This window comes from Pituophis catenifer, unplaced genomic scaffold (genome assembly GCF_029215685.1).
Source record: "Pituophis catenifer annectens isolate HBS135680 unplaced genomic scaffold, rPitCat1.0.hap2 SCAF_8, whole genome shotgun sequence".
Lineage (NCBI taxonomy): Eukaryota > Metazoa > Chordata > Lepidosauria > Squamata > Colubridae > Pituophis > Pituophis catenifer.
In genome coordinates, this window is record NW_027256888.1 from 38,950,636 (window position 1) to 38,967,953 (window position 17,318).

The 17,318-nt window shown below is 43.0% G+C and overlaps 1 protein-coding gene across 5 annotated transcripts in view; it reads right to left on the minus strand.

Moving 5' to 3' along the window:
* The window catches only part of ACSL1 (acyl-CoA synthetase long chain family member 1), a 54,056-nt gene extending 37,029 nt beyond the window's left edge, over nucleotides 1-17,027 (minus strand). For 2 of the 5 annotated variants that reach the window (XM_070949060.1, XM_070949056.1), the window contains exons 1-4: nucleotides 16,929-17,027; nucleotides 4,738-4,982; nucleotides 2,050-2,164; nucleotides 1,603-1,667 (exon numbers count right to left, since the gene is read on the minus strand). In XM_070949060.1, coding sequence (XP_070805161.1) covers nucleotides 1,603-1,667; nucleotides 2,050-2,164; nucleotides 4,738-4,947 — 390 coding nt within the window. In that variant the 5' untranslated portion in view covers nucleotides 4,948-4,982; nucleotides 16,929-17,027. Of the gene's footprint in view, nucleotides 1-1,602; nucleotides 1,668-2,049; nucleotides 2,165-4,737; nucleotides 4,983-6,613; nucleotides 6,786-16,105; nucleotides 16,190-16,562; nucleotides 16,601-16,928 lie in introns of those variants that run through there. The other 3 variants (XM_070949059.1, XM_070949058.1, XM_070949057.1) reach the window with 3 other exon arrangements.
* Nucleotides 17,028-17,318: the final 291 nt, after the last annotated feature.

The window sequence follows — 17,318 nt, forward strand, 5'->3', positions numbered from 1 at the left end:
CAAGGTTGTAAGTAACTGCCCCCCCCACGCACCAGACAGTGTATTAACAATTATTTTCTGAACAGATAGCAGGGAGCGAAAGGAACTCCACGGGAAATGGCCTTGAGTAAACTGTTTCTTAATTATTACCAACCAAAGGCCCGACAGACTAAATTGGGAGCGTAACAACTCCACAAACTGGAGGATTGGTGGGGGGGGAGGGAGGCCGTTTGAAACGTTAATGAATGAGAGGCAATCAGTTAACCAAGCAATCAGGCAAATTAAGGCCACAGTCCTGTGACCGTTGAAATCAAGAACACGGATGGGGGCGTGAAGCTCCACTAATCCTCAATAGTGGCCAGCGCCTATACAAGAAATCTCTGCTACAGGGAGGAGGGGGGGGGCGTGAAGCTCCACCAGGCGCAATTTGAAAAAGGCCTCCAGATTCAGGCCACTGAAACACAGAAGGGAGAGGAGGGGCGCGAAGCTCCTCAGCTGCAAGGATGCAGCGAACAATTTGCTTGGTCTGCTTAGAAAGGCCACGAGGTAATTGGAGCAGGCAGCAGCTACTTTCACAATGAGCAGATATGGGGGCGCGAAGCTCCTCAGGAGAATTGAGCAGCTCGCCACACTTTGCAACCAAATTAACAGCCTGAAAGGGAGCGATCCGGCAGGGATTGATAGAGGGAGGATCGCTGGCCGCTAATTAGCGCTCTCTCCCAACGGCGGGAAAAACCTTCTAGCTTAAAATGGCGGGCGCCGCTGTTAGAACGCCCGCCGAAACTGCCGCTGATTGAAGGGGCGAGAAGAACTCGCAACCGGGAGAATGTCCCTCGAAGATAATGTCCACGAAGCCCTCCCTGGAGGAGATCAAGGGCAAGGAGATCCCCCACCCCTGGCAGAGCCAGGGGAGATCGAAGTTAACAAGAAGTCTATTTCCTACTCACAAACTGCTAAACTCGATGTCAGAACGGTCCAAGTCAGCCAGGAAAAATCAGTCAAAGTCCAAATCGTATCACCAGAACGCAGTCAAACAGTCCAAGTCAAAAAACACGAAAAAATCCAACACGAAATAGATAAAGGGAGACTTTTAGCCAGAGAGAACGTCCCACACACCAGTCACGCTGAAGGACTGAGCCAAAAGCTGGCCTGCCCGGCAACGGAGGCGGGACTAAGAATAATTGGCAGGCTCAGTCCTTCAAGCTGATTGGATGGGCACTACCCACGCTGGCTGCTGTCTCCACTCTCAATGGAGAACTGCAGGGACTTGTCCAGGTAGTTGTCAGGAGTCAAGACTGACTTGAAGGCACCCAAAAATCAATCAATCAATCAATCAATCAATCAAAACTATCCCTTGTTCTTATTTACAGTATAATTAATTTGTGACAAGAACTCCTGATTCTCTTCATTTTTATCTTCATTTTTCTTTTCTTTTCTTCTTTTCAACCTATTCAATTGTTGGTAGCATCTCCTCTCTCTTTCTCTTGTATTCTTTGAGTTCCCCCAGCTTTCCAGTTATTTTCCATTTAAGGAAAGGTCAAATTAACACTTTATTTGCTCTGATAGAATACATCTAATATATCATTGCATTCCAATCACATACACATTTGTCTATCCACTTACCTCCTTGTAAGAAATCCATTCATATGGCTGATTTGGTTTCCTTACACCTAAACAGGGTCCATTGTCTGTAGAGATTTAAAGTTCAAAATGATAAATAAAATTTAAAAATAAGTAAAATGAAGCACCAAATAACATTCAATGACTTCAACATTCAAACACCTCAGTTCTGGATTTTTATATTAGAATACTAAAATTCTAAATTCTAAATACTAAAATTCAAATTCATGTCGCTAGATTCCATTTCCCAGAGAATTGATATACAGGATTCATAAGTTATCTAATTTCAAATGTTAATTCTCAAGTCCTATGGTTTTCAGTTTCAGTATCTAGTGATTGGAACCAGTGTATATGGATGTTCATATCTGGCTAACTGGTATGGCTCCATGAAAGTCTGTAAAATATGCTCCTTCCAGAATTATTCTTCCTTTCCAAATGATCAATACTCACTTGACACATGCATGCCCCTTTGGAAGATTTCATAAGCCGTTCTCACATCATCATAGTAGTAAACAAATGGCTCATCATTATCAATTAGTGCAGAGCGTCTGGCAAACTCTCCACCCTGTATGAAATGAAGTAAAACACATATACTTCTGTACAACCTCTGTACAGCTTTTTCTGTGATCATGCACAACAAACACCATGTAAAAATTAGACATACACACATGACACATACTACTTTCAATTTGTTTCTAGCCTGGTGTCAAGGGAAATCATTTACAGCTTGTGAAAGTTATATTAAAGCTACAAATCACAATACTTAGTGTCAATAATTTAATTTGACTGCATGTTCTAGATGAATGGAAATGTAAGCTCAGGAGTAGAATTATTCCTGTTAACTTTTTAAATAGGCTTAACTAATGTAAATTTAAATAGGGTAAATTATTTATTTCCACTATTACTCGTACTCTACTACATGTCTTACATTTGATGTTATTGTAGCTTTATTGTACTGCATCTGGCTGGACAATATTTTTGTTGATTTGGGCAGAACATTTCAGCCTAGGCAGTGACATGGATTGTCAACCTCTCATTTCAGCCATATCTCTGATGTTTCTAACACATTGCCAAATATAGGCATTGCTTACTAAGTTATGAAAAAGTATCAATTAGTATTAGCAGTTACTGTTAAGAAAATTGCTTTGCTGACTCTGTTTAAAACAATATCATAATTTCAAACCCTGCACAGCACAGGATGGGAAGATGAGAAATATAGAAAACTTTCTTATTTGCTCCTCTGTTACCAAATGGGTCAGAAGGCCAGGATTTCTGTAACATCAGCAAGTGCACATAATAGACATTTTGAAAGCATGTATATAATATAGAGGGAGAAATTAAATATCCAATAAGTACATCCTGGTCTCTTTTAGCCACTTTGGAAAAATATACAAGCTAGTTCATGAGCTAAGCATCACATGAAGCTGAGACTGTGGACACCAAAACGGAAAGGTTATGCTCCCTTCTTAATGCAGGAGGAAAACATGTTAGGAAATCTCCATTTCCAGGTATTCTTGGTGCCTTAAAGGCAAGACATTATATGTGTCTGTGTGCTCTATGAATACCTGCAGGAGAGAATTCTATCCTTGTGTATCTCAGAAATTTGACAGGAGGCCTAGTGTATAATAACGGCTATTTGTTGTTCTAGAAACACAAATTTTGAAGATACCTCCCCCCTCAGCCTCTGCAATCTTTTGTGAAGTTCAAATCCTCTGGTTGAGAGAGATGGAAAGTGCAAATTTAGATCAGACAAAATCTGTGGGGTCATGAAGACTATTGTGAAATTAAGCAATTTCTATTTTGAACTCTGCACTTGCGAATCAATATCTGGCCAGATCAAATATTTGAAAGCTGAGTTCCAAGAGATTTCAAGAAAGAACCAGTAACTACTTCATCAGAAGAAATGCAAATATCTTTTTTGCATTACCAAAAAGTATTAAATATTTAGGCTTGAATGCATTGTTGGAATAGTACTATTGAATCGTTGATCTCAGTGAGACACAAGATGCAGCATGTTCCTTATGACAACTGTCCACTAATAAGCTTATATTTCCCAATAATTTTAATGTTATGCATGTGAAATAATTAGCTTAATACTATTTGCTTATTTGTGCAAAAATAAAATCTTGGGTCAAGTACTATATTTTTCATGAGCTTCAATATGCAATCTGGACATTTTTACATGTAAACATCCTTGCTTGAAAAAGAGACTTTATATATGAAGGTGGCTTCCACATGTATAACAGATGCATCACTAAATCTCATGAGGGTTCAATTAAGTTACCAGCTGCATCTCACTATGAATGTTGCTGTAGAATACCATCCAACTACCAAACATCATGGCCAATGTTTGTCTGAATTAATAGACAATCGTTCTTCATTAGATGGCAAGGCATATGGACTCAGTCAACAGAAGATAGTAAATGGGATTGTATTTTGCCTGGTTGTAAGTATAAATCACACGTCTAGAGTCCTAGAATTCTACTGAAACAAAGAAAATAATGCAAAGTTCAATCATAGCTCATGACTGCAATAGTCTGAAGAGAGCAGAGGGAACTGTAACTTAGCCATTCTTTAACAGCTTGACCTTTTTTCCCCAAATCTAGTTATGCTTTAGGAGAAAAAAACGTTGGCAACCTCCAAGATTGCCTAAGGAATCTTAGGCAGGTTTTCCAAAGGAAATTTCATGAGTACCTTGTTTAAGCTTCAAACGAGAGGTGCTTTGAATCGGCGTTGTACCCCTCCTACAAACTCTACTGTCCATATTCTACAAGACTTTACACTGTAGTCTGTTGGTCAGCTAAGAAAATTCAGGTTCTACTGCTTGCACTAAGCACAAGATGCAAAACAATGTTTCTCAGTATCAGAGCCTTTAAGATGTGTGTACTTCAACTCCTAGAATTCCCCAACCAGCCATGCTGCTTCTTTAAAGGTGCCGATTGAAAAATATTGATGTAAAGTATTATATAGATCCTGAATTGCCCTTTTTAATCAGTTACAAAATATTTTATCTAAATATATTCATTTATCTTAAAACCTTAACCTAAAGCTCTTTTTTGTAAAGACTAACTAAAATTACCATGGCAGACCTTTTTATGAAGTAAGTAATCAAAGAAATAGAAATGCATGACTGCTTACCTCTATTTCTACAGACTGCATAGCTAAGTCACATGGTGGTTTCAGAGCTTTAGGTCTTGTGGCATACCAGTAAGTTGTCAGGGCTGCAAAAGCACCAAACCCCATCAGTGTGTTTGTCGGAAGAGTACGTACATATTGCCTTACATCGCCCAGTTCTGGCATTCGCAGATGCCGAAACAATTCATGGGCTTGCATTGTGATCGGTTGCATTTATTCAGTCTGCTGCAATCTATGCCTGCTGCAATCTGTTGACAAAAAAGAGAAGTGAGCCCAATCTCATATGGAATAAATGAAGCCTTCCTCTTCTGTGAGGGAAAGTATGTATCTTCCAACACCATACCAACTTAGAAACATCTACAGGTAATCCCTCACTTATGACCAGTCACTTAGCGACCATTTGAAGTTACAATGGACCTCCCCAGAACTACTTACAATCCAGTTTCAAAGTTCTAAGAGCTTCCCCACCCCCTGGCCATGTGGTCCCGTTTGAGGGACTAAATAACTGGTACCCATTTACATCTATTTGCAATGTCCTGTGGTCACATGACTATGATTTACAGGGGTTTTTTTTGTCAAAAAGCAGCTTTTACTTCTAGTTTTTGGTAAAAAAAAAATCCACTGGGTAAAATGTTTTCATTTAATGATTGCTCCAAAAAAGATCATAAAATTGTGTGTGATCATGTGTGACCTACTTAACAACTGACACAATTTATTATCATTAATCTAGGCTCAATTATGATCATAAGTCAACGACTGCCTGTATATTCTACCCAACAGTGAAAAGTATCTTTCTATGGCAGAACTTTTAAAAACAGAGACTGCCAAATGACATACTTTAGTACAGTGATGGCTAACCTTTTCTGGGCTGAGTGCCCAACCCACGCCTGCACATCCGAACCCCCCAAATGCAATGCGTGTGTGGCCCCCTGCACATGCCCCGCCCCCCGCATGTGTGCACAGCCCCCCGTGCATCCGCATATGCCCCCCGTGCACGTGGCCCACCCTGTGCATGCGTGGCAAAGACCCAATTACCAGCTGGACAATGGGAAGGGCGCACACATGTGCAGTTGAGCTGAACTGGGGCGATGGCTCATGTGCCCACAGAGAGAGTGTTATGTGCCACCTGTGGCACACATGCCATAGGTTCACCATCACGGCTTTAGTAGATATACCCTCCAGGGTTTGAACATATATTTGTTTGCATTTTTTGTATCTACTTTAGGCTGAAGGACATATTGCCTTAAAATAGTTTTAAAAAGTTGCTCTCTGACGAAACTTTCTTTCAAGCTCCTTAAAAGCTGCAATGCATTTTTTAAACCATGAGCTTATTTGACCTGCAATCCAATTTATAAGGTTTTTGTACATGACTTGACACCCTGGCAACAGAACACTGAAGGAATTTTCTTCTACTTGTTCCTTTAAATCTCCAATTGGGACAAGGAGAAAAAAAAAAGAGCAAAGATTTTTTAAAATTCTTTTTAAAGTCCTGGTGTGTCTGTTCATCTTATGTTTCGCTCTGCTGCCAAGGTCTCTTAGAACATCCGTCACATGCTCACCCTTACATTTTTTGCCCACTAGGCCAAAGTTTACCAGCAGACAAAATGCATACTTAGCTTTGAGACAAAGTGGGCCAATGGAAACAAGAGTCTGATGCCATCCCACTGCACGCCCCACGGAACGTGGCATGCAAAGAAACAATGTTCACCTCAGAAACACACAATTGGCAGCAACATTCCTTACTGTCCATCAACAGCTTATTCTTATTCCCAAACAAAACATGGAAAGATCAGATATAGACAGTTTTGATCTACTAAGGCAGCAGATGTTATGAAAACAAGGGTAGAAAGCCTAACATCTATCTATTTTTCATAGTTACCTAAATGCTAACAGACTCTGAAATCTTGCAGCCTCTCCCTCTGGACAGAGTCCTGAGTTTAAACGGAGGAGCAGACCTCCTCTGTGTCACCATATTCACCCATAAGAGTAATTGCAACTAGAATTTACTCAGTTCTCCTGGAACAACATTTCAGAATCTTCTCATGAATCTGGGATCCTTCCTCCTCTGCAATACAGGGATAAAATTGATCTGCTTTGGAATTGTTGGTAAATATCGCAGAATGCTTTGATCACTCAGAAACATGGCATATAAGCCAATGATTACCAAATCATTATCAATTCTTTATTTCAGGTCAGCAACTCAGACAGAATGAATCATATTAAATAAAAACCTACACAGTGGAACCACAAGATAGAACATACAGATTAAAATAAAGCACACAAGATAGAAGACCTGCAATTCTCCTTCCACTATTTAGTTATCAGCAATATACAGGTTTTACAAGCTATGCAGTGCAGTGGCAAGAGTTATCTTTGGGTCTGCTAGTAGAAATTGTATTTACATTTTTTGAGTCCATTCCAGAATTAAAATTACAACAGGTGTCAGGAACTCTTTGCATATGCCTCAATAAGAAATTAGAAAATAACAATGAGTTTGTGTTTCAGCATTACCATAAATTCAAGATCAAAGCCTTTCCAAATATGGAATTTTATGAAATTTTCCCTCAAGCTAATATTGAACCATTGTTATGTAAATGCTTCTAGTTGAAAATTGATCTAGGTACAATGTTGCCTTATAATGTTCACAGCTGTGTTCCAATTGTAAGATAAGCAAAAGTTTACTATATTCTGACTAATTCTTTATCAAGGATCCTTTGCTTAAGAATCACCATTGCCTGATTTTATCCCATAGGCTTGAGTATCTCCCTTTCAATATATATATATTCCAAATTGAGAAATATATATATTTCAATAAATTGTATTCGAATTGTATTTCGATAAATACAATTCTTCCTGGAAATTTCCAGGAAGAATTGTATTTATCGATTATTAGCTCTGTCAGATTTGGGGCTAAAGTGAACCTTTAGTCAATAAGGTGCATAACTATGCCCTTGTTTCAACTTTTGTAAGTCTTGCTTCCAGCTACTAATGATTAGTAATACAACACGTAAATTTTGATTCTTTCCATTTCCCTATGTCTTTAATATTCTGAATAAAATATCTTTCTCCTTAGCTTCAAGCTGAATCGTTCCCAAGTTATACCATTTTTGCTAGACCAGTTAGATTTAGCTCCACTGTAATGTATTTTTGAGTAATTTCTATGTTCCTCACTGTAACAAAATCCTATTTGCACTAATGCTGCTGCTTACTGTTTCAGCACATATTTCCATACATAAAGCGTAAAGTTGCCCTGTGAACCACTTTAAAAATGTGACAATGAAAGATAAGATTTTGCTCAGTCAATTTATTCAGTGCTTTTCCAGCCATGCTAAGTTGTTGTACCTTACAAGTATTTCTGCGAGCAAGGCCATTAGATTGGTAAGAAAATAATTTTAAAAAAACCTAAATGTTATCCAACAGGAATACTTTAAAGAATATCAGGTTTTAATTTGAACAGATATGGCTCTTAATTTTTCTATAATCCAATGGCCAAACTTCTTTTTCCAGAGTATCCAGCCAGCACGGCCAGGATCCCAAAAATCCAGTGGGCAAAAGGCTGTGAAAAACTGGGTAATCTAATCTAACCTCTTCTTTTCACATAAACATCAAACACACAAACACTTCTCTTATGCATGTCTTACATACATAAGAAAAGCTCACATTAGGTATTGAGCTATAATATGACTGTTCTAAAGGCACTATTATGCAGTGTTTTTATTTTCAACCTCTTAAGATTCCACAACAGAGATGTGGATTCATGTGTCTAAGTCAAAATCAAAGGCATATTACGGCTTAGTCATTATATGTGAACCAGATCAATACCTTCTAATACTGTTGTCCAAGCAGCAAATACCTAAATGCAGGGTGAGACAAACTTTTTGATTATACATTCATAGCTATAACTTTAATTCAACAAATAATTTGATCATTATCCATTTACCCAAACTTTTAGCTTTGAAACCTGTCGGTGAAAGAACTATGTACTGGGAGCTCTGACCCTGTCTCGTATATCTTGCTTAGCTAGTCAAATGAATACTATGCTTCCAGCCAAAAAAAGCCCCTTGACACACGCCTAAGTAAAATACTGAATCAGCCAAGATGTGGTCTTTTCAGCTGCGCTCAGCTTAGCAACCCTCATCCAAGTTGACTCAGTGTACTCATTCCAAGCTCCTCCTCCTCCTTTTGCCAAGTACAATCATCTATTTACAGAGGGCAGAATGCTCTTCTATTGTCTGCCAGTAGGCAGACATCATTCGAGGGCAACTGCCAACTTCTTCAGTATAGTGCTACCCCAGAGGAGCCAATGGCTTTTCTCCTTCTAGCTCTGCTGATTAAGTTGAAAGGGGGGGGGGGCAAAATCTATAATGACTTGTTTAATCAGAATCATTGTTCTAGAAATCAGCTCCACCCCATGCTAAGTATGACGCTTTTAGCAACCACGCTATTCATTCATTACTTTCAGATTGGAGTGAAAGAAATTAATACATAGCATTGCATTAATCCTCTGCAGCTCTTTCCCCATTTTTAAACAAATCTATCTTAAGTTTTGTGGAGGAGTTGACAGACATCAAACTAATTTAGGGAAGTGTCAGCTGAAAGAGGACACTTTTCCATTATTCTTAAATGGCATACTGCAAGACAATTACTTAACAGCCCAATCCTGGGGCAGAAGTCCAGTTTTGCTTAATAACTCAAACTGGGACACAGACAAGGAAAATCAAATGTTATTTTAAAACTACTGCCAAGTCAATCAAAGGTGATGTTCAATTCATGCCAACATCGGGCAAAACAACCTACCAGGTTCTTCTGTCCCTCAGCTTGGAGATCTCATGGACATTGGCCATCTTCTGTTTGATTAGCAGAGGCATTTTTTGCAGTTGCCCCAATGTGAGGAAATTTTAAAAAAATATTTATGTGGCTAAAGTTACTTTGTCTTGGTTGCCTTAATAAAATTAAAGTAGGGAGTCAATTGATAAGTTAAATATTGCTATGGGTTGATGACTGCTTAAGTTGTTCAAATTCATTGACATACTATCAGTTAGCAATAGTAATAGAAAGACCTCCCAGCCCCTTCCCACTTACAGCATCAAGCAGGAATGAATCTAGAAATATTAAAAAAATAATTTGTGATACTGCACAAAATTTTTAGTGGCTGGGCAGAGGCACATATCAGAGCTGACCACTAGTTCCTCTTGTTAAATGTAGGAAATATAAAATATGTCCTTCATGTGATCAGCTGTCTACTATGTAACTTCCTGATAAGGCACTGAGCTAAATTTTAGAGTTAAAAGACACACTGCTGCATAAACTAGTTGGCATCATATTTTAAACTCCTGAAACCTCTAAAAGAAAGCCATTCAGAAAAACCAAAATCACGTTATGGGTTATTTTTGGTATGTTGCTAACATACACTTGAGCAAAATTTCACATCACCAAATCCAGCAAAATTTTTATGAAGTCCTACTTAGCTTTTCAAAGAAAGCTTAAGCAGAAACATCTGCATTCTTGCACTTCTTTTTAAATACTTTCAACTGGCCATTATTATAGTTATGTTGCTGATTGAATTAGACAAACATTAATCCACTTACTAATCAATAAACAACAGACTGAGCACTTTTCTGTAGTTTCTAAGAAACATTCACCATATTTTAATCAGGGGGCGTTCTACAACAGCAAAAAAATTAATGGAACACTTCCTACATTTGTATTCCTTTGTAATTGAAAAGAATTATTAAAATAGTATCTTAGCCTATAAAAAGAGCATTATGATGGTTTCATTTGAGAAATAAAATATTGCTATAGTTGTATTCAGATAACTTATTGTCTTTATGGATTTCTTTTCTGGATTCATACAATACGAAAGACAGATTCTTGTTGAACCTTTTGGAAAACTTCCAAACAGTAGAAATAATTTGATGATTGGACAGCCAAACCCATACAGATGACAAGTTCTTATCTTCTGGATGTATTTAAGCAGAGGATGGATGACCATCTGTCATAAATGCTTTATTTAGACTTGGATATGCTAATGGTTTAACTGCCCCTTCATATACTATGATTTTATAAATACCACATAACTATAAAATCCATCACTATAAACAAGCTTTTCCCTCTAAGATTTTGCCTTCCTGAAAGCAAGTTTTATTTCTTTGAGGCAGGGTTGATAGTACCTAAACTTCAAAGACAAAGTTATAATTTACGTTGTTTCACCATTCCTACAGATTCATAGCCTAGATCCAACCCAGTATTTATTTTTATCACAGTTCCAAATCTAATAGTAAGTCTAACGTGTTGCACCTTAATAAGGAGATTTAAGTGGTTGAGCAAACATCACAATTAATAGCTGGCTCTGCATTGCTTCAGAACAGCAAATAATTAGGCCACAAATTCTGTTCTCAGAAGCCAGTATTTAAGCAGCACTTCATTAAAGGCAAACAAACATGAGTTTCAGAGCATTAGTGTCAAAACCTTGAGAAATTGGTATATTGGAAACCACAAAAAGGCCATTAGTATGACCAAACAGACTTGCCTGTAAAGACAACCCCGAACCAGGCATTAGAGCTTTATATGGTGTATTATTACATGCTTTTATCTGAAACTAGAATTAAAGTATAATATCCATTGTGAGTAAAGTTTGATAGCAGTTTTCTCCATGAATAAAAATAGGTTAAAATATGGGTCACTGTCACTATACTTTGGGATAGCAAATTCCATAAATCAAATGTAGCTGCATGAAAAGTTTCAATATTACAAAAAAACCCCTTCCACTCCATGCATAATTATACCCATCACTATCCTGTCTCTATTCAGTCTTTTTAAATTCCTAGATGAAACGTGGTTTGCTTTCTGCACTTTTGATGGGCGCTCTCTCCTCTCTCTTTCTCTCTCTCTCTCCACACACACGGTATGATTATATCAACAATTAAGATACTGGCAAATTTATTTATATTCTTTTTTTAATGACATCCCATGCAGAAGCACAAACATCTCCAGCAAACCAAAACTCCATCACACGTACACAGTCCATCACACATTGTACATATGTGCAATTACAAAAACTCTGTCTTTATATACTTGCATCTTATGTTTAAAGCAATGTTTAAATGTTTAAATCATGTTTTGGCATAAAGAGGTCATGACGTATGTTTCATCAAGCCTTATACCCTTTGCAGACCACTTATACATTTTTATCCATGGCATTTTTATCCACACCAACTGCACACTGTATAGTGCTCAACCACAAACTTAAGATCTTTTTTCTGGATTCTTGTCACCAATTCAGAACCTATATGTGAAAGGAGATTAATTTTTGACCCAGTGTGCATTTGTCTATGCTTCATTAAACTGAATCTTATGCTGTTTGTAATCTGAATCCCTTATCTAGAGTTTGGAGGTTTTTGTTTAGATTTATGAAGCATTAGCACGAGCACATAGAGATGTTATTGGTTTAATCTACCACTGGGAGAATTCACTATGTATTTCTACTCCTTGTTTCCTCTTCTTTGTCCAGCTACTAATCCAGAAGAGGAGCTTTCTCTCTTTTTAATCCCATGACTAGAATCTGGCCATCAAACTAAAATAGCCAAGACCAGACATCATTAATAAATGTTAAATGTGATCTGGCTGTTCCGGTAGTATCCAATATGGTGATATTTTGAGCGTCGGAATAAAACCCCAGCCTTTCCTCTTGAAGAAAATCCCAATGTTGATAGCTGCAGAAGAAGCAACAGGCTTGGTTAATTACAGCCACATTATTTATTTATTTATTTATTTATTTATTAAATTTTTATACCGCCCCCTCTCCCGAAGGACTCGGGGCGGTGAACAGCCAAAATTAAAAACACACAATACAAATATTAAAATGCATTAAAACAGAATTAAATTATCTTAGGCTTCACCAATTTAAAACCCCGTTACCCATAAAATTCACCAATTAAAAATTTTTAACCCAGCCCGGCTTGCTGAAATAAAAACGTCTTCAGGGCCCGGCGGAAGGTCCGGAGATCCGGGATTAGTCGTATCCCTGGGGGCAGCTCATTCCAGAGGGCGGGTGCCCCCACAGAGAAGGCTCTTCCCCGGGGGGTCGCCAGCCGACATTGCCTGACAGACGGCACCCTGAGGAGACCCTCTCTGTGGGAGCGTGTTGGCCGGTGGGAGGTTATCGGAGGCAGAAGGTGGTCTCGTAAATAACTGGGTCCTAAGCCATGGAGCGCTTTGAAGATGAGAACCAACACCTTGAAGCGCACTCGGAAGACCACTGGAAGCCAATGCAGCTCGCGCAGGAGAGGTGTCACGTGGGAGCGCCACGCCGCCCCCATAAGTACCCGCGCGGCCGCATTCTGCACCAGTTGGAGCCTCCGAGTGCTCCTCAAGGGGAGCCCCATGTAGAGAGCATTACAGTAGTCGAGGCGGGAAGTAACGAGGGCATGAGTGACCGTGCATACGGAGTCCCGATCCAGAAAGGGGCGCAACTGGCGTATCAGGCGGACCTGATAGAAAGCCCCCCTGGCCACGGCCGTCAAATGCTCTTCTAAGGACAGCCGTGCGTCCAGGAGGACACCCAAGTTACGCACCCTCTCCGTGGGGGCCAATGTCTCGCCCCCAATAGTCAGCGATGGCACCAGCTGACTATATCGGGACGCCGGCAGCCACAGCCACTCAGTCTTGGAGGGATTGAGTCGGAGCCTGTTCCGCCCCATCCAGACCCGCACCGCCTCCAGGCACCGGGACATCACTTCAAGGGCATCGTTGGGGTGGTCTGGGGTGGAGATGTACAGCTGGGTGTCATCAGCGTACAGATGGCACTGCACCCCAAAACCACGGATGATCTCGCCCAGCGGCTTCACATAAATGTTGAACAGGAGAGGCGAGAGGACCGACCCTTGTGGCACCCCACAAACCAGGTGCCTTGAGGTCGACCTCTGCCCTCCAGCCAACACAGACTGCGACCTGTCGGAGAGATAGGAGGAGAACCACCGTAAAACAGTGCCTCCCACTCCCAACCCCTCCAACCGGCGCAGCATGATACCATGGTCGATGGTATCAAAAGCCGCTGAGAGGTCTAATAGGACCAGAACAGAGGAACAACCTCTGTCCCGAGCCCTCCAGAGATCATCAACCAACGCGACCAATGCCGTTTCCGTGCTGTACCCGGGCCTGAAGCCGGACTGGAACGGATCTAGATAGACGGTTTCCTCCAGGTACTGGGGGAGCTGTCGCGCAACCACACTCTCAACAACCTTCGCCAGAAAGCGAAGGTTGGAAACTGGACGATAGTTTGCTAAAACAGCTGGGTCCAGAGAGGGCTTCTTGAGGAGGGGCCTCACCACCGCCTCTTTCAAGGCGGGAGGCAAGAACCCCTCACTCAAGGAAGCGTTTATAATCCTCTGGAGCCAGCCTCGTGTAACCTCCCGGGTAGCCAGCACCAACCAGGAGGGACACGGGTCCAATAAACATGTGGTTGCGTTCAACCTCCCCAGCATCCTGTCCACGTCCTCGGGAGTCACAGGGTCAAACTCATCCCAGATAACCGTCTCAAGACAGACCTCGGACAACCCGCCTGTACCTACCCAGTCGGAGTCCAAGCCTTCCCGAATCTGAGCGACTTTATCGTGCAGATAATGCGCAAAATCCTCAGCACGACCTTGCAAGGGGTCTTCCCGCGCTCCCAGATGGAGAAGGGAGCGAGTCACCCTAAACAAGGCAGCTGGGCGATTTTCTGCCGACGCGATAAGAGCGGAAAAGTAATTACACTTCGCCGCCTTTATCGCCACTAAGTAGGTCTTGATATAAGACCTCACTAGTGTACGGTCAGATTCGGAGCGACTGGCCCTCCAACTACTCTCTAGGCGTCTTTTCCGGCGTTTCATCCCCCTCAGCTCCTCGGAAAACCAAGGAGCTGGGCAGATTCGGCGCCGGGTCAGAGGCCGCAAAGGCACGACCCGATCTAAAGCACCAGCGGCCGCCCTATCCCAGGCGGCCACCAGGTCCTCAGTCGAGTCGCGTGCCAGAGTCTCAGGAAATGGCCCAAGCTCCATTCGGAACCTATCAGGATCCATCAGGCGCCTGGGGCGGAACCACCTAATTGGTTCCGCCTCCCTGCGGTGGGGCATAGCGGTCAGGAAGTCAAGTCTAAGGAGAGAATGGTCTGACCATGACAAGGGTTCAATAACTATATCCCCTGTATCTAAGCCATTCAACCACTGACCAGAGACGAAAACCAAGTCCAGCGTGTTTCCTCCTATGTGAGTGGGGCCCTGAATTAACTGGGTCAGGTCCATGGCCGTCATGGAAGCCATGAACTCCCGAGCCGCCTCAGATGCTTCACCGATGGACGGCAGGTTGAAATCCCCCATGACTAAAAGCCTGGGGGTATCAACCACCAACCCGGCTATAACATTGAGGAGCTCGGGCAGGGCCGCTGCCACGCAGCAAGGAGCCAGGTACGTAACCAGCAGGCCCATCTGCCTCCCATGGCCCCACTTCACAAGGAGAGACTCACAACCGGCTATCTGAGGTACAGTGGCCTCCCTAGGATCAAGACCTTCCTTTACAATAACCGCCACCCCCCCACCCCTACCCTGGGCCCTTGGCTGATGGAATGCGCGGAAACCCGGTGGGCACATTTCTACGAGGGGGACCCCCCCCTCCAGGCCCAACCAGGTCTCAGTAATACCCGCCAGGTCCGCTCCCCCCTCCTGAACCAGCTCACAGATGAGGGGGGCTTTATTAGACACGGACCTGGCATTGCACAGCATCAGCCTAAGACCCAGGCTCTGAGACTCCGGACAACCCAGAGAACGAGAAGAGCACTGGGGGCCGGAGCATGTCACCGCTTGAAGACAGCGGATACGTGCCCCCACAACATGATATGGCCCCCTGCTCCCACCATACCTGCCCCTCCCACCTACGGTCCTGATGACATCGCCCTCCTCCCTACCAGCACCAACCCCCTCCGATCCCCGCTCCGCACCTCCCCTAGCGTGACCCTGTGCCGGGCCTGGTCCCCTCCCCAACAAATCACCCTCCCTATCCTTTGCCAAACAACCCTCCCCCCTCCCAAAACCCCTTAAAAGATTGGCAAATGACAATTTTAAAAAACCCCTCAACCCCCTCTACATTAGTAGCAGCAGCAGCAACAAGAACAAAAGATTCTGTAATCTGCTCCAGAGAATATCATTTCTGGAGCAATTTAATCTCTGGAAATATATGGACAAAGAAAAATCAACATTTTAATTACAACTCTTAAAAGCACCAGGTACTTCCAGAAGCTTCAAAAGGGATGGAAAAAGCAGTGGGAAATAGGTGTGACAAGACATAGTGGATGTCTTGCCTAGGAGTTCATAGGCAAAGTGCCATAACTGCAAATTACCTTGTCACTGCAGGAGTGCTCCATCAAACAGATGTGATTTAAGCCAGCCAGAGCAATATAATTCCCTTGACAAATTCAGATAGAACGAATTTACAGCAGGGGTCAACAGCTTTTGACTCCGTCCTTCTCCCAGGCCTAAACATCAAGTTTTTGAGTGAAAGACTGATGTATCTTCCAAATGCGGTGGAGGAAAGGCACACGGATCCCATCTAACAACTCTCCTGTAAATCCAAGATCCCCATGCAGCATAGGTGCGTTCAGCAGAACAAAAGCCAAACCACTTCCACTTCCCCGTTGCAAACATTTGTGCCTTTATTATCTCCCCGAAATCCAATAATCCCAGACAACCCCCTCATCTTCCCCCAAAGGGGGGCTTAGTTGAACCCAAAGGAAACCATCGCCGCAAAATAACCCATTTCCTGCCCGCGCTGATAGGCTGCATCCAGCCAATACCGACCTAGAAAAGATCCTATTGCAGTCCTTGTCTGATCCGAGGGGCCAGGGAGAGCAAGCGGCCTAGAGAAGTGGGAGGCCCCACCTTTATGCCCCCGGCTCCCTGACGTGCGACTCCCTTCCTTCACTCGCCCGGCTCCCCGCCCCCTTTTCCGGGCGCAGCCAGAGGCAGCGGTGCAACTGCGGCGCCGGCCGGGCAGGTTAGGTTGGTCGCAGAAGGGAGGAAAAGGCTAAGGTCCGCCCGAGCAGGCAAGGCGGCAGCAGCTAGTGCAGAAGCGGGAAAATCCCCGCTGCCCTCCAGAAGCCTGGGCAGGAAGGGGGGGGGGGTGTTTCCTTGCTTACGGCATGACAGTCTGGCTGGCTCACCCACCTGCTTTCCTCTTCGTCCTGTCTCCTCCCGGGCACGCTTCCCTGGGCGCAAGTCAGCGGGCAACCACCACTTATGCAGCCCGAGCGGTCTGCGGCTGGACCGCCTGGCGCTCCTATTTAAGTCGCCCCTAAAAGGGAGGGAAGGGGGAAAAAAAAAAGAGTGGGAAAGAAAACAGCGCACGAAACGGAGGCGGCGCAGCCGAGTGTCTTGCGTAGCGCCAGGCCCGCCTTTCCAGTGAGCGCAGGGACACGAGAGACACTAGGACCAGTTAGAAGCGAAGCGAGCCGGTTGGCGTGCGCTCCTCGGCGTTCGCACCAATAGGAGGGGAGGAGGAGGGCGAAAACCACGCAATGCCAAGGGCAGTCAATCGCGCGACGCGGCTGAACGTCG